General features: G+C 47.2%; 1 protein-coding gene across 2 annotated transcripts in view; it reads left to right on the top strand.

Moving 5' to 3' along the window:
* Positions 1-17,310, top strand: part of Lmtk2 (lemur tyrosine kinase 2) — an 87,210-nt gene extending 69,900 nt beyond the window's left edge. For both annotated transcript variants that reach the window (XM_021626155.2, XM_021626156.2), the window contains exons 10-14: positions 124-273; positions 2,101-5,017; positions 11,885-12,014; positions 12,341-12,580; positions 13,806-17,310. In XM_021626155.2, coding sequence (XP_021481830.2) covers positions 124-273; positions 2,101-5,017; positions 11,885-12,014; positions 12,341-12,580; positions 13,806-13,834 — 3,466 coding nt within the window. In that variant the 3' untranslated portion in view covers positions 13,835-17,310. The remainder of the gene's footprint in view (positions 1-123; positions 274-2,100; positions 5,018-11,884; positions 12,015-12,340; positions 12,581-13,805) is intronic.
* The last annotated feature ends 523 nt before the right edge of the window (positions 17,311-17,833 follow it).

Here is a 17,833-nt window from a genome sequence, read left to right on the forward strand (position 1 = left end):
CATTGGGATATTGAATATTTTAAGAGCCATTTTACCCTAATCTTCCCTACACATCTTGTCCATACAGTTGCTGATACTGTGAATACAATGAGGTATGAATAAAATGATCTTTGTATTCCATAGGTCCTTGGGTGTGACACTTTGGGAACTCTTCAGTAATGCTGCTCAGCCTTATACAAACCTTTCGGACCTGGATGTGCTCAATCATGTCATCAGAGAGAGGGACACGAAACTCGAGATGCCCCAGCTGGAACAGCCATACTCTGATAGATGGTTGGTAGCTTCCATGCTGCTTTGTAGTCTTTAAAAACAAGGAGGGGGACGGAAGAGATGGCGTGGTCAGCAGAGTGCCTGCCACTCAAGCAAGAGGACTTGAATTTACGCCTTCAGCACTTGAGTGAAATGCTGAGTGTGGAAGTGTGTTCCTGGGGAGAGGCGGAGACAGGAATATCCCTGGGGCTTGATAGCCTAGCTCACTCAGTAAACTCCAGGTTCAATGAGAGAGCCTGTCTCAAAAGTAAGATGGAGAATAATTGAGGAAGACACCGGGGTAGCCTCTTTTGTGTGTGTGTGTGTGTGTGTGTGTGTGTGTGTGTGTGCCCATTCATTCATGTGAGTCTTAACTTTTAGACAATAGATTGCTGAAATGCAATCATTTTTACATTATTCATGACTGATTTTAGAATTATCATTTCTGCCTTAGCCTGTCTCATTGTCATCCACCTACACTTACATGTACACACGCAATTAAAAATAAGATCTTTAAAATAATAATAATAATAAATAAAAACTAAGGGTAGGGCTGTGGGGGTAGCGTCATGAAGAGCTCTGGCCCAGCACACATAAGGTTCTGGCTTCTGTCCCTAGTGCTTGATGGAAAGTGTTAAGATAAACACATCCGCCCCTAAACAGTTGTTAAGAGGAGAATGTGGCACTACCAAGATGGCTCAGTGGGTAAAGATGCTTCCTGCCAAGCCCAGAGACCTGCATTTGATCCCTGGGACCAATGGTGAAGGAGAGAGCTAACTCCTTCAAAAGGCCTCTGACCATGCAAGTGCCATGCCATGTCCCAATCCTGACTAAATAAAGATTTAGAAAAAAAGAGAAGGAACGAATATGGCAGAACCATTTCAGAATTTAGTGGTCTACAAGGCTGGACTTGTCAGCACCTTGTCCTGGAAGAAAGGGGTGCTTATGGGACCTCACCCCTCATTGAATATTTATAAACACAAAAGGCTTGGTGACAGAGGGAGTGATATTTTTTCAGTGGTATAACCATTGGTAAGGCGCACACACTCCCACAAAAACACAAATGAAAATAGAAGGGAGGCTAGTTGGGAAGAATGGGAAAGGAACAAAAGAAGGGAAGGGGTGGGTAGGTATGTGAATATGATCCTAATACCGTATGTGCCTGTATACAAATGTCATGGTAAAGCCCGTTATTGTGCATAATTAGTATATGCTAATGAAAACATTCAAAATAAGCATATCCAAACAAGAAAACAGATCAAGATTAAAAATTTTTTTTGCATGTTCTTTGAATGCTATCAAAACATTAACAATAAAAATTTAGTGCAGTGGTGCGAGAGAGATGGCTCAGTGGTAAAGAGCACTGTCTGCTCTTCCAGAGGTCCTGAGTTCGATTCCTAGTAACTGCATGATGGCTTCCAACCATCTATACTGGGATCTGATCCTCTCTCCTGGCATGCAGGAGTACATACAGATAGAGCTTTCATATATGTAAAGTAAATAAATCTATCTTTTAAAAAAAAATTAGAACAGCAACCAAAACCACTTTTTTTTTGATGGGAAGGCCATTACAAGAAAACCAGAACACATGATCTGGCAGACAGGTTATAGCTGAATACTATGAATGTGCTGAAAACAAAAGAAAGGAACAACAACAAAAAAGAGTACATCACATGTCCTTTCCTCTTGTACCAGCATCACACGCAGAGGTAAGCCTTAACATGGCTGGCAGTGGTTGAGGTGTAGAGATCTTGTGGAGAAGGACATGTTGAACTGCCTCTGAAGTAAAGTTACTTCTTTCTTCAAATCAATGTGTCCCTGTTTACTAATTGTCCCTTACGTGCCTCTCAGGTACGAAGTGTTACAGTTCTGCTGGCTGTCTCCTGACAAGAGGCCAGCTGCAGAAGATGTGCACCGACTGCTCACTTACCTGCGGATGCAGAGCCAGCGGGACTCAGAGGTTGATTTTGAACAGCAGTGGACCGCTCTCAAGCCAAACACCAACAGCAGGGACACATCAAGTAGCGCCGCCTTCCCCATCCTTGACCACTTTGCCCGGGACCGGTTAGGTCGGGAGATGGAGGAGGTCCTCACAGTGACTGAGACCAGCCAGGGGCTGAGCTTCGAGTATGTGTGGGAGGCTGCCAAGCATGACCATTTTGATGAGCAAGGCCGGGGCCACCCAAATGAAGCCTTGTCTTACTCCAACATGTTCTTCCCTGTTGAAGTGTTTGAGAGTTCACTTTCGGATCCTGGTCCTGGCAAACAAGATGACAGTGGCCAGGAGGTGCCTGTGAGGGCCCCTGGGGTGGTTCCTGTGTTTGATGCACACAACCTCTCTGTTGGAAGTGACTATTACATCCAGTTGGAAGAGAAAAGCAGTAGCAATTTAGGGCTGGATTATCCACCTGCACTGCTCACAACTGAAGTGGATAATCCAGAAAGGCTTGGAGCTGAGGCACCCCATCTGATGGCCCTTAAGAACCTTGTGTCTGAGGAGCCCAGTACAGATGAGGATTTCTTCCAGAGCAGCGCTCACCCCAAAGAGCTCAGCTCTGCTGAGGACTCTCGTGCTGCCAGTGTTCCTGGGAGCCCTTTCAACATATTCAGTGACCTCGACAAAGCAGATGACCTGCCCAGTCACCAAAAAATGTTTGGTCTAATGGAACTAAATGGAGTTCAAGCTGACTTTAAGCCAACTACCTTGAGTTCAAGCCTGGATGACTCCAAAGACACCTGCCAGTCCAACAAAGAAAAGCCTCATAAGCTTTTAGACCAGGACCCTCAGTGCTTATCAGAAAGTCTTTTACACCAAGATCGCTTTGATCCAATGAGTGTTCAAGAATTGTCAGAAAACTTTTTATTTCTTCAGGAGAAAAACCTGCTGAAAGGCTCACTGCCTAGCAAGGAGCAAGTGAATGATCTTCAAACAGAACTTAAGAATGCAGGTTTTACCTCAGCACTGTTAGATTCACCCCAGAGAGACTCTGTAAGTTCTGAACTTGAGTTTCCTGAAAATACGTTAGGCTTTCCTTTGTCGCAGGAAAACATGAGTGGAGAGAATGAAAGTACAGATGTCATGCCTCAGGATGGTGCGTCACCACAGGCCTCCCCAGAAGTGCAGGTACCACTAGCCTCACTCACAGAAGAAGCATCTTCTAATGTCCCCCCAGACTCAGATCTGAGGCCAGGAGAAACAAACTCCTTTATAGATGACAGACTCCCCGAGGATTCCATCTGCCTGGATCTAAGCCCCGACTCTGTGGTTGGCACAGGTGAAATTCCTGCTATCGATGCCAAAACCCTTGAAGGGGGTGATGGACCCTCAGACATCATTTGCCAAAGCAAGGAGGCCTTGAATCTAACCAAAAGAGACCCTACCCTTCTTGCTGGTCAGGGTAGCATGGGGAGTATTCCAGAATCAAGACTGGAGTTACAAAATCAGCCATTTTCAGAGGACCTTCTTAGTGGTAACTTACTGGAGAAAAACTCGGAAGCTGTGGAGACTTTAAATCAGCGTAACTGTAAGGCTGCCCCGAAGGGTTCAGCCTTGGCGTCTGCCCTCTCCTCAGACTCCACAAGCCAAGATAGTCTCTTAGAAGACAGTTTGTCAACACCCATCCCCACCTCAGAGCAGTCTGTGGAGACTCCAGACTCCCTGGATTCAGTGGATGTCCATGAAGCATTACTAGAGTCTCTAGGCTCCCATACCCCTCAGAAACTCTTGCCCCCCGATAAGCCTGCAGACAGCGGCTATGAAACAGAGAACCTTGAGTCTCCTGAGTGGACCCTGCACCCCGCACCTGAGGACACTGCTGACTCAGACACGGCTGCAGCAGGTGACAGCGGCCAGAGCAGTCTGCCTCCCAACCCAGTGATTGTCATCTCAGACGCAGGCGATGGCCACAGGGCTGCTGAAGGCCCCCCTCAGAGCTTCACACCTGGCACCCAGAGTTCCTACCGAGACTCTGCATACTTCTCAGACAATGACTCAGAGCCAGATAAAAAGCCTGAGGAGGTCCCAGGAACATCTGCCTCTGCCCTGGTGTTGGTAAAGGGCCAGTCCCCACCTGAGCCACTTGTCCCGGAGGAAAGCTCTGACGGCAGAGACAGCTGTCTGGAAGCCCTACAGAGCAAGCCAGATCAAAGTCAGGTGTCTGCTCTGCAGAATTCTTGTCACTCAGAATCACAAGAAACATTGCAGCCCACACCAGCTGATGCTTCCAGAGAGACATATCCTGTGGACGATGAGGCCAGCAGCCCCTTGAGTTTGTTGAATTCAGAACTCAGCAGCTGTGATGACCTGGAGACACAGGAAGACCGCCCGTGCATCCTGGCCTCCACAGGCACCAACACCAATGAACTCCTTGCATACACGAGTTCCACACTGGATAAATCCTTGTCCAGCCACTTCGAAGGCCCCAAGCTGAAGGAGCCAGACATTGAAGGGAAATACCTGGGCAAACTTTGTGTGTCAGGGATGCTGGACCTCTCAGAGGATGGGATGGATGCAGATGAGGAAGACGAGAACAGCGAGGACTCAGATGAGGAGCTGAGGGCCTTCAACTTGCACAGCCTCAGCTCTGAGTCAGAGGATGACACGGAGCACCCCGTGCCCATCATTGTCAGTAATGACGATGGTAGGCACTTGCGGAGTTTGCTGAAATCCTCAGCTGCCGAGCCCAGTGAGCAGCCGCCGGATGACTGGAAGAAGGAAAAGAAGGCAGTGACATTTTTTGATGATGTCACTGTTTATCTGTTTGACCAGGTATCTCTGACCTTGTCTATTTACAATGTAGAAAATTTCAAGAAGGTGTGAAGCTAACTGTGATATGATTGGTTTTGCTTATAAACATTCAGAATTTTATTTCCTCTTGTGCATGTGGTGTGCATATGTGGATACATGTGTGCCTCTGTGGGTTGACACTTAGCGTCTTCCTTGTTTACTTCCTATATTCTATAGAGGTATCTCCTTGCACACCTGGAACTCGCTGCTTCAGCTCTTTTTAGCTAACTTGCTTTGGGAGTTCTGTCTCTACCTCTACCCTGAGGTGGGTGCTGGGGACTTGAACTCTAGTCCTTAGGCATTCTTGGCAAATGATTTACCCATGAGCCATCTTTTCAGCCCCCAAAATTGTATTTCTGACTCCAAAGATACCCGTCTTTTTAGTCCCATTGTTCTTGATGTCATCTTCCCCTCAGTAGTACCAACCACCTGCATCACCTTTCCCTACAGAGCTATGTCTGTGCCCTTGATGAGAAACCTATGCCTTGGCTCTCATGTCACAGTGCTTAGACTCTAAGCTTTAGAAGTAATCTTTCAGCCGGGTGTGGTGGCACATGCCTATGATCCCAGCACTCAGGGAGGCTGAGGCAGGCAGATAACCATGATTTTGAGGCCAGCCTGGTCTACAAAGAGAGCCCAGGATAGCCAAAGCTACACAGAGAAACCCTGTCTGGAAACACACAAAGAAAGGTAACCTTTTCATAATGACTGCCACTTGGGACATAACTGGGCTCCAGATTATCACATTCAAGGCAGCAAAACAGACAGGCTTTGGCTGCCTCATAGTCCTCAGCATACAAGCAATGGCTAAGCTCTCCAGGGGGCATCACCCATGCCATTATAGCTCGTGGTCTTGTTTTTTGTTTTTATGTTATTTTGTTTGTTATTCTGAGACAGGGTTTCTCTGTGTAACCCTAACTGTCCTGGAACTCACCTATAGACGAGGCTGGTCTTGAACTCAAGAGATCTGCTTTCCTCTGCCTCCTGAGTGCTGAATCTAAAGGTGTGTACCACGGTTGGCTTTGTGATCTGTTTTTTTAATTACTGCTGAAGCAGCAGACTGTAATAATTCGGAAGTCATTTGAATTTGAGACTGGTGATGTTCCAGGAATTGACAGAAATTAATTTTGCCCAGAGTATTTGCAGCTAGTTAAGGGAGGGGAGCTCTGGGCGTTCTTGGATTTCCTAATAGAGTTCTGCTGAAATTAGTTGGCCAAATTCTAGAGTCTGACAATTGGCAGTAACACCCAGCTCTTGGGTGCAGGCCTAGAACAGTGCTGGCAGGGAGCTCTGGAGACAGTGACCAGCAGCAGTCCCTGTGGTATGTGTATGGAGAGTGTAGCAGGCTGCAGGACAGCTCTTCTGCTCTGAACCTTAGTGCCGCAGTGTGCGCTCTGCTTGGTGGGTAGTCAGGCCTCTTGAAAATGGAACAGCTTATAACTAGAACACGCTCACTCCATATGCACAAACATACTTGTGTCTGCTTACATGTGCAGGTCAGAGGTCAGTGTCACATGTCTTTCTTTTTTTAAACATGTATTTATTTTATGTATACGAGTGTTCTGTCTTTGTGTACAGCTGTACACCAGAGGGCATTGGATCCCATTATAGATGGTGTGAGCCACCATGTGGTTGCTGGGAACTGAACTCAGGACCTCTGGAAGAGCAACCAATGCTCTTAACTGCTGAGCCATCTCTCCAGCCCCTCACATGTCTTTCTTTATTGCTGCTCATCTTAATTTTTGAGACTGGGTATCTTACTGAACCTGGATCACCCTGCTACTCCAGGTTTTAATATCTTTGTGCACCACTTGCATGCCTGGTTCCCGAAGAGGTCAGAAAAGGGAACCCCTAGAACTGGAGTTATAGATGGTTGTGAGCTACCATGTGCATACTGGGAATCAAACCCAGGTCTTCTGGAAGAGCAGCCAGTGCTGAGCCATGTCCCCAGCCCCAGACATGCAGCTTTTTATATGGTTGTTGAAGATTGAACTTGGCCTCGGGCTCTCATGGCAAGCATTTTACCAACAGGGCCTTCTCACAGCCCCTTCCTTCCTCAGTGTTGTTTGCTTATTGGCTTTTGTAAACTTTGAGTTACTAGTTATGTGGGTGTTAATGGAGCCTATGGCCGTGGGCCGGTAGTGTCTGTCACTGCCGTACATCCTAGTCTTCGTGTTTTTGTTCCTTTGTTTTTGAGACAGGGCTTCTCTGTATATCCCTGGCTGTCCTGGATACTCTTTAGACCAGGATGGCCTTGAACTCACAGAGATCCACCTGCCTCTACCTGGCTGAGTGCTGGGATTACAGGTGTGCGCCACCGCATTTGACTTAGTCTTTGTGCTTTTGAGACAGGTGTGTAGCTCAGGTTAGCTTTGAACACTTTATAGCCCATGCTATCCTTGAACTGCTGCTTTAGTTTCCTGAGAGCTGGGGTTGTAGATGTTAACTATCACATGAGGGCCCTGAATTTGCTTCTTGAATCAGTTACATTATGATTAAACTCTCACTCAAGTCATGGGGCCTGAGAACGGTTCCCACCATATGCCAGAAGGTACAGGACCCTTGGTGTCTCTGAAACTGCATGCTTGCTCGCTCTCTCTCTCTCTGTCTCTCTCTCTCTCTCTCTTTCTCTCTGTCTCTCTCTCTCTCTCTCTCCCCCTCCTTTTTTCTGCTTAGTTCTCAGAGCCAGAACACCTGTAGGATCCTGCAGTGGAGGCTTCCAGCACTGTCCCCTCGTCCCTGGGATGCTGTGCTCTAGTTGTAGACACTCTCCTTCTTACCAAGTTTCTTAGGGCTGGGGCTACAGCTCAGCCATAGAGTACGTGTGGCCGGCAGCCCCGGATCAGAAGTAGACAACAAAACCCCTTTTATTTAATGCTGCTTGTGGGATAGGATGAAGAAGAAAGTAGCTACCGGGGCTGCCTTGTGGGCTGGCCAGAGGCTTCCTCCCACCTCCTGCTACTTCAGGGCTCTACCCACGTCTGAACCCCAGATCCAGCCAGGGTGGTTCCTAGGAGCAGCAGAGAGCCTGCCTCTTTGTTTTGAGAGTTGGTTTGGGTTTTGGTTCTCTTGTTGCTCTGTTTGTTTTGCTTTGCTGTTTGTTGTTGTCTTTGGCTATGATATCAGCAGTAGCTAGACTGATGAGTAGAAAGGTACCTTCTTCCTCAGGAAGCTCCTGGAAGAGACTAAGATTTGTTAATCTCTCCAATGATTGGCTTTTTGTCTTTGTTTTTGTTTTTTCAATTCCATTGATACTCTGTTTCATCTTCAGTACTTTCTTGTACTCACTTTGGTTTTTTAGTTTGTTTTTCTAGATTTTTTTTAATGTGAGTTTTGGTGTTTTGCTGCGTGTCTGTGCACCACATGCATGCAGTGCCCACAGAGGCCAGAAGGGAGCCTTAGGGCCTCTGAAACTTGAGTTTTGGAGTTGTGAGCTACTGTGTCGGTGCTGGGAATCAAATCCAGGTCCTCTGGAAGAGCAGCCGGTGCTCTTAACTGCTGAGCCACTTTTTCTAGATTCTGAAGGTAAAATCTTTGGGACTTGCAACTTCTTTTTTCTATTAGCCTTTAATGGTGTAAATTTCTTTCTTCTTGCTGCTATAGCTGCTTCCCACATATTTTAAATAATGTTGTATTTTTATCTTCATCCAGCTCAGATTATCTTGTAGTTTTCCTTAAGATTTCTTCTTTGACCCATCAAAGACTTATATGTGTATTATTGAATTCCCAAGAGTTAGAGATTTTCTTTTCTTTATTGTTAATGCATTTACTTTATATATTTATTATATTTTTATTCATTCAGTATATATCCACTCATGCCATAGTATACATGTGGAGGTCAGAGAATAAGTTGAGGAGTCATTCTCTACCACGTGAGCCCTGAGGACCCAATTCGTGTCATCATACTTGGTGGCCAGCACCTTTACCCATGAATATATATATATATTCCATTTTTCCCACTTATTGTCTGTTTGTTCAGTGTGTGTAGGTGTAGAAATGCCATGGGCACATGTGAAGGTCAGAGGACAACTTTGGAGAGTGGGTTCCTGCTTTCCACTGTGTTGGTCCAGAGGTAGAACTCAGGCTGTCAGCCTTGGCAGCAGGCACCCTTACCTATTGAGCCAACTGGCTAGCCACAGTATCTTTCTGGTATGGACCTGTAGTCTGTTATGGTTCAGTAAGATAAGTGCTGAGATAGATTACAGGTGCTTGGGCCATGCCTGGCAAACATGGGTGCCCAGGATCCAAACTCATATCCATCTTTCTAGTCCTCAAAGTCTGTTTTAAATGGTGTGTGCTTTGAGTCTGCTCTTCTGATTCACCCTCCTTCCTGCCGTCCTTTGGAACCGACTGTTGTCAACAGTGTGTTTCTTTGTGGTAGGGTTAGTATGTTACACTTTGGAGGTGGTTCCAGGGATTTCAACATGTATACTACCTTCTGGGTCAGCTTGGAATCTGTATTTCACCATGTCATAGAGAATGTAGAGACTTCCTTCTGGGTGCTGCTCACTGTCCCTCCTTCATGGCTTCGTTATGTGCATTAAATCTGTATTCATCAAAAGACCCCATCAGGGTAGGTGGTGGTGGTGCACACCTTTAATTCCAGCACTAAGGAGGCTACATCATGGAGAAAAGCTGTCTCCAAACAAACAAAGAAAAAAGAAAAGAGGAAAAGACACGAAAAGCAAAACCTCACCAGGGTATAGCACTTGCCTGACACATACGAGGTCTTGAGTTTAATCCTAATCACCGTGACATACATACATAAATAAATAAATGAATGAATGAATGAATGAATGAATGAATGAATGAGTAGATAAAAATAGTGCCTTGTGTATCACTTTCAGTCATCAAGCATGAGCTAGGAGTGGGTGAAGATTAGTTGGTTGAGTGTTTAAATACCCAGTACCCCATCAAATGGGCATGGCGGTACACATCTGTGATCACACAGCACTTAAGTAGACATGGGAGGGTCGGAAGCTCAAGGTCACCCTTGGCCACATACTAGTTGGAGGCCAGCCTGGGCTACATGAGACCCTGCCTCAACACATACATGTACACCACACACACACACACACACACACACACACACGAGGAACTAGGGCTAGCAAGATAGCTTAGTGGCTAAAAAGTGCTTGCTCCCAGCCTGGTGACCGAAGTTCAGTTCCTGGGGCCTACATAGAGAAAGGAGAGAACTAACATCTACAAGTTGTCTTCTGACCTCCACAAGCATGCGCAGCTCTTTACACCCCACAGAGGAAATAAATATAATTTTTTGTAAAAGAAAAAAAAAACACTCAAGTCACATGGTTTTTATTCACCCCAACAGTTCTGTCTTCAGCATGGTTGCTCTCTGGTGTCTTGTCCTCATGGGAGAAGTTCAGTCAGCTTTTCTTAGCTTCTTTTGCCCCTCTCCCCACCAACAGCCAGTTCTTCATCTCACTTCCTCCTGAAGGATATTCTCTCCACCCACAGATCCGGAGTTGACTGCTCTTTCCTGTCAGCACTTGACCCCACTGTTGAAACTCTCTTGAGATGATGTTGGCGCTTGTAACCTTTGGCACCTGTGTAGTTCGTTTCTTCTGTGCAGTGAGGGTGCCTGGCTCCTTGAAGGCTGGGTCACTTTAGATTTTGTGTCTTCCCATCATGCTATGTAGAGTCTGTCTTTTCAGATTGGTGGAGAGTGTTGGTATGTTTGTCTTAGGCTTTCACACCTGGCTTCTGTCCACAAGCCCCAGCCAGCCTTCTGTGAGCTTCAGTGTCAATACTAGTTCCTCTTGTCACTCTGTGCCCTGGGGATATCCGCATTGGCCAGGCTGGAGCTTGGTGGCATCCCCTCATCCCTCATAGTCCAGTTTTCACAGATTTGGCACATTGTTTGGGGTCAGCTTAAGGGTAGGACCAGAAACTCCTCAATACCTGTCTAGTTGCTTTTCTGAGCTCCCACCCTTGGAGATAACCCAGCCCTGTGCAGCTTCTTGTCCTCCATGCAGAGGATGGTACCCAGGTCTGCCATACACAAGAGGGAAGCCTAGAAAACATCCGGGGTCCTCTTCAGAACTAGCTGCACGGAGGTGGAATGACAAGGAGCAGAATGGGGACAAGGACAGCAAGGAGCATTTTTGTCCTGCTTTGAGGATCAAAAAGGCCCTTGCTTTCCTAAGCCCAGAACCAAAGGCTTCTCAAGCAACCCCTGTCCAGGCCAGACCTTCCCAAAGAAGCATGTCTGCTGTTGCAGGGTGGCTTTCATACCACTTTGGAGTCTGGGACTCTTCCCTCCTGCATCTGCTTGCTGGTCGTCTTCTCAGAGGTCTTAGGACAGTGTCTCACACCTTGTACAGGAGTTACATTGAAGAGGCCATATATGGTAGGACCTTGTCATACCTGGTGGCACAGGCTTGAAATTACATCATTCAGAGGCCGAAAGGACCAAGAGATTGGTGCCAGCCTGAGACAGATAGCAAGTGTGAGGCCGCTCTGGTTTACACAGTGAGCCCCTGTCTTTAAACAGAAGGAAAGGAAGGGCTGGAGCGAGCTGCTCTTGGTGATGTTCACCTTGAATCCCAGCAATCTGGAGGCCGAGAGGCGAGGCCAGCCTGGATTACATATTGAGACACTGTCTCAAAAGGGTGGTGGAGATGGGGGCTGGAGAAATGGTTCATGGGTTAGGAAGAGTGGCTACCTCTGCAGAGGACCCATTTAGCAGCATATAATCATCTATAACTCCAAATTCATAAAGTACAGAACCCTGTTTAGCACACCTCACCTGAAAGCCTGTCCGCCTGGGGTGTGCTTTGACATGTGGGCCCCAAGAAACAGGCTGACTGGAATATTTGTTTGCCTTTTCAGGAAACCCCCACGAAAGAGCTGGGACATTGTGGCGAAGCACACGGCCCTGGGCCCAGCAGCCCAGCAGCAGCCTCAGGCTCACCCTACCTGGGCAGGGGCATGAACTCCGAAAGTTCCACAGACGAAGAAGGTATTTGTGCTGTGTTGGCCAGTTATAAAGGCATTATACTGGTTTTTGTTTTATTTGCTTGTCTTCGAGACAAGCCTGAAACTTAAGCGAGATCCCTCTGTCTCTGCCTCCCAAGTGCTAGGATTAAAGACATTTGCCACCATGCCTAGCTAATGGTAACATCACTTGTTTTCTTGTTTTCAAATGACCCCTGAGGAATCACACTTTCCATGCGTTTCTACTCTGCCATTTGTTGGCGGATCTGATGGTGTTAGTATGCCCAGGGCTCCCTCTCCTTACCGTGAGTTGATAGGTAAAATGATAACAGGGTGACATTCTTTCTGCAGGTGGAGGCTTTGAATGGGATGATGACTTCTCCCCAGATCCTTTCATGTCAAAAACAACAAGTCTTCTGGGTTCCAAACCTTCTCTTCAAACCTCCAAATACTTTTCTCCCCCTCCACCGGCCAGGAGTGCAGAGCAGAGCTGGCCGCACGTGTCCTCCTGCTCCAGGTTCTCCATCTCTCCTGCCAACATTGCCAGCTTCTCTCTTACACACCTCACGGATTCAGACATTGAACAAGGAGGTGAGGAGCTCTGCATGTGCTGGGGTGGGGCCAAGGCAGAGGCATGATGACCAGGAGAGTGTTCTTCTACCCTAGACCTAAAGGAATGATGATCTGATGCTAGTTTAGTCTTTCCTTAGTTTATAAATTTGTTTGAAAATTCTCAGTTTGTGCTGGGGTTCCTCAGATACACTAAGCATAATGTTCTACCACTGAGCTACACCCCAGCCCCTCACTGGGGGATTCTAGGCAGGTGCTTTACCACTGAGCCACACCCCACTCCCTCACTGCTTTACCACTCTCTTCTTACTTTTTGTTTTGTTTTGTTTTTGAGACAAAGGTTCACCAAGTTGCCCTGACTTGTCTTTGAATTCACCCTTGTAATCTAGTTGGGCCTCAAACTTTCAGTTCTTCTACCTCAGATTCCCAAGTAGCTGAATAAAAGGCCTGCTGCATTCTCTCACAATCTCATCAGTGCATATGCAGCCACACTCTGCACATTAGAATCACTCCCGATGCTCATTTCTTCAAAGTCAGGCTGCACTGGCCCTGGAGATCTTGGAGGTCCAAAGGGCTCTACCACCCTACCCCTGCTTTGCTGCTGTCCCTGCCTCCTCGGGTTACACATCTGTCTCAGAGGAGCACCATGAGCAGTCTCTGGGCACACTTGACCTGTGGTTTGGATTTGAGCCCAGGCTCTCTGGCTCTTCCCTGCCAGTGTTGATTTTGCCATTAAGTCTTGGTCTCTGTGTGATACTGAAGGGCCAGCTGGGAACTCACAGCAGGGGCCAATTTGAAGTAGCAATACCTGAACATATGGTCCCCTTTCCCTATACCAAGATCAGGAGATAAATGTTAATAGGTACATTTTTATTTGAAGTTTACAGATCAAATAATAAATGTAGGCTATAAAGAGCTTTTATTTGTTTACTTAGTTTTCACCTGTGCCGATGAGATAATGCCTGTACCTGAGGATCTCTGCGGGGCAGGTGCACCGGTCAGGCTGGTGTACTTCAGTGCCCCTGAGTGTGGCCATGGGGCCACTGTGGGAGCCAAGCAGCTGTGTGTGCAGAGCCCTGCAGGCTGTGGGAAGGAGGGACAGACAGGGCAGCACAGGAAGGAGTGGAGGAGCCAGGCACCAGCTGCGGCTCCTACCGTTCTGGTGTGGTCACCTTCATGCTGTTATCAACTGGGTAGTCAGTTCAAAACTGACTGGCTTTGACGTGTTGCTTCTGTCTGGAAACAGGCAGCAGTGAAGATGGAGAAAAGGATTAGGTGCTGTGGACATGCGCTCCCAGCCCAAGCAGCGTTCCTGCATGTCCGCCTGAGCAACGACATCGACTCCATGGTGACTGGCACCAGACACTGAGAGGCTCAGGAGTGATGGGGAGCCGCGCCACCATGCCGGAAAGCCAGCTCCCTGTGCCACACTGGCCTGCGCTGCTCACGCACTAGAAGTGCTCTTGTGCTGGGTGTCCTGCCAAGGTGGCCACACTGCACACGAGTGTTGGGGACCTGGGGACCTCAGGCCATGGGTTTGTTTTCTGTGTGGGTGTCTTTCCCAGCACACCTGTGCCTCCAGTCTGGCATGGGTGCCACAAAGGGATGCACCAAGGGAATGGTCGAAGGTGAGCCATATTTACTGTTTGTAAGGAAAGCACTGATTGCTCGCAGACTGCACTGTGGGTGTTCAGAGCTCCCAGCGTTGTACAGCGTCGTGAATTATCCAGGGAAAACATGGCAGGTCAAGCTGGTGCTGTCCACTGGTTTGACTTTTTTTTTTCTCCGTCTTCTCGTGTGTTTGCTCTGCATGGTACTGTAAAGCTTCGATATTTTGAGTGTTCTGTCTTCAGATCTGTGGGAACTGTACACAGGTACTCTTTCCCAGGCCATGCTGAGTCTGGGTGTTAGTATTTTATGTTCTTAGAGGAAATCTTTTTGATGAGTCCAAAACTGCTGCTCTGTTTCTTGATTGCATCAAGCATGTTTCTGTATAAGGTGGGTTCTCCGAGCAGCTGGCCCTGGCTCTTGTGCTATTAAACCATTTTGGCAGAGATCCAATAAGAGATGCACCCAGAACTCAGTGCTGCCTCTCAGTGCCCAGGCCCCGCCCCTTCCTGGTGTGGCAGGTGAGGCCACATACCACTTCCTTCCCACAGAGGCCAGCCTGCAGGAGCACTTGTGTCATTCAGGCAGGTGGGGCCTCTGAGACACAGAGTCCCCATAGAGAGCTGTGAGTGAACAGGGCCATTTGTCCACTTTCGGGTCCTCCAGCAGCCCCAGGGCCTCCTGGCTGGCCCGGGTCACCTGTACCTGCCTCCCCTTCTATATCAAGCCTTCAGCTCTCCTCTTGCTGGGAAAGGGGTCTGGAATCTTCAGCGTAGCCTCAGTGGAACCTGGTGTCCCCGACATGAGGCTGGCCTCACTCTGCTGCCTAGGAGTCCTGCTTTGACAAAAGAAGTCTTGGTGGCCAGTGCCATGTTGAGTGGGGAACTGTACCTGCTTGAGTGGGTCTTCTCACATGGGCCCCTCACCCCAAATACTTCCCGGTGCTGACCCCACTGTCCAGACTCCAGTGTGACATTGGGGTGAGTCTCCAGGCCCTGGCCAGGACATTGTGATGTCAATCGGAGGGACTTGGACTTGCCTACAGAGTGCAAGTGTGGGTGTCAGCTTGAGTTTACGTAGCAAATTATGAATTTATTGTCAACTTGGATTCGATCCATGAATTTTTATATAAGCAATAACTTTGTGATCAGCAGAAGAAATTTGAGAACAGAAGGTCTCCTTTTCTTGTACTTGGTGCAGTCCTAGCATGCCTGGGCCCCACAGAAGCACTGGATATTGTGACATGTATATTACAAACAGGGCATTTGAAAGTAATTTTGCCAAAATTGTCATAGCTGAATTTTTGGTGTATGGAATTTCTGACTTTTCTTCTTTTTCTTTCGTTTTCTTTCTTTCTCCCCTTCCTTCCTTCCTTCCTTCCTTCCTTCCTTCCTTCCTTCCTTCCTTCCTTCCTCTATCTACCAATCTTAGTTGGGAAAGAGAGGAGAAACAATTATATTAAGATATTTTCAAATTATAGGTTTACAAAGTTCAGATTCACTGATTACAATCACATGGATTCATAGACTCTATATAGCCTTCTTACAGCATGGGGTAGGTTTATTAACGTTTAGGACCGGCCATCTTTCACCATGTTGAGGGGATTTTAATAGTAAAATTCCCATTTATACTTCTATCTGTATCATTCTCATGGTTAATTGCCAAAACAAAAGCATTTTATATATTGAGTTGGGGTGGGGTAGGTCTTCCTGTGGGGTCGCATGGAAGGGAAGAGTTGTATAACGCTTGTCAACACATCCTCCCCAAATCTCAAGCAATATACAGAAATTTCAGTAGATTAAACTCCAGCCCATTAAATGTGAGCGTGTGCTTTGCCATCTGATGTGGGTTTTGTTTTTTGTTTTTGGCTTTTTTAAGACAAGGTTTCTCTGTGTAGTTCTGGCAGTCCTGGAACTTGGTAGTCCAGGCTGGCCTCAAACTCAGAGATCTACCTGCCTCTGCCTCCTGAGTGTTGCCTCCACACCTGGCTGGTTTTGATTTTTATGATAATTTGGTTGCCCTTGGTGGGCTTTCCAAACTTGTTCATTCAAATAAGCAGTGAAATCAGTCAATGGTGCCAGTAGCTGGAACAGAGTGGGCTCAGTGTTGTTTTGTTTTGTTTTTCCTACCCTCCCTTGAGTGCCCGCCCTCCACCTACCAGACTGGAAACTGACTTTAACTCCTGTAATAAAAATAATGAGCCCTCCATGTCCTTCTTTGATAATCTCCCATTTGTTATAAGATGACCTAAGTCAGAAAGAAAAAAGTGGTTCCTTCCACTCCCAGTGAGACTCAAACTCTGTCTGGGCCAGAAGCCATTCATTCATCGAAAGGCTGAAATTGCAAACAGCCTCCCTTCTGTTTTCAAAAGTATGGGCCTGACTGTTTTTAGAGAGATTGGCTTATCTAAGGAGGTCTGTCTCCCTGCTGTAAAATGCCTTTTCAAACCTTCTCCCTTTCTCATAATTCCTGTAGGGTGTTTGTAGGATTAGTGATCCATTGCCTGTTTCTTCCCCAGGGCTGGGGAAGAAGACAGGCAGCTCCTCAACCTCCTGCCCCTCAGCCATCACCTGAAAACTCAGGTGCAGCCACCTGTCAGGCTCTGTGTGCCTCGCTTCAGAGCATCCGCCTTGAGAGGAGTCACCTTCCAGTAAGAATGGGCAGAACGGTTACTTCAGATGTACATCTCAATAGTCCTTAAGTAGCAAACAGGGTGGCACCAGTCTTGGCTCTTAGGAAACTGCATTTAACTTATGAATAGGGTCGACAGATGTGTTGGCAGTATTGCGCCACCCACAGCCACCCCAGTGGTGAACACGGGTTTGCTTGCTGAAGCCTGCACAGGCAAAGCCGGGTCTTGATGGTCAGACTTGTGCATGTACCCACTGTTGCGTCCTGTTCACAGCCAGGGGCCTGGGTGGGGCAGTCACGCCTACCGGGCTGCCACCTACTGGGTTGTACTAGTTAACACAGTCAGAAAGGGTTCACGGCAATATAACAGTTAATGAACTTGGAATTTAAATTGTGTACATTTTTAAATTGTAAGATTTTTACTGTATATTGAAGCTTAGTGTGATTCAATAAATTGCTTGTAATTTAAAAATATTTAATATTCAAAATAAATACAGTTATATATTTATAAACTCGGTTGCTACGTTTATTCCTTTTTTTTTTCTTTCCACTGTAGGGTTGGCCTGGTACTGTGGGTCTCTGAGCTCCTAAGGGCATGAGGATAGTTCTCAGAGGACCATAGAGTCTGGTGCATGTGTGGCTGTGGTTTCTGTAATCCAAGCCTATGTACGTACTGAAGAGTTGAGGTGAGATTTGACTTAAAATGTCTTGCCTTGGCTGAGCCTTCAAGGCTCACAACTAGACTTTCAGGCTGGAGAAACGGCTTATGTGCTGAGAAGACCCATGTTTAATTTCTAAAACCCATGGAGTTTAAAAATGACAAGGCCAGGTAGGGTGGAGCCTGCAAGCTTGTTGCCCAGTTCTGGAGAGGCAGAGATGGCAGGCCCTGCCTGCCTGGTTCACTGGCCGGCCTACGTACTGCACCACCCCAGGCCGGTGAAAAACTCTTAGAAACAAAACAAGCAAAAAAATGGTGAACTCGAGAGTAACAGTTGGTGTTGGACTCTGATCTCCACACTCTATGAATGCGCACAG

The sequence above is a fragment of the Meriones unguiculatus genome, chromosome 15 (assembly GCF_030254825.1).
Source record: "Meriones unguiculatus strain TT.TT164.6M chromosome 15, Bangor_MerUng_6.1, whole genome shotgun sequence".
NCBI lineage: Eukaryota > Metazoa > Chordata > Mammalia > Rodentia > Muridae > Meriones > Meriones unguiculatus.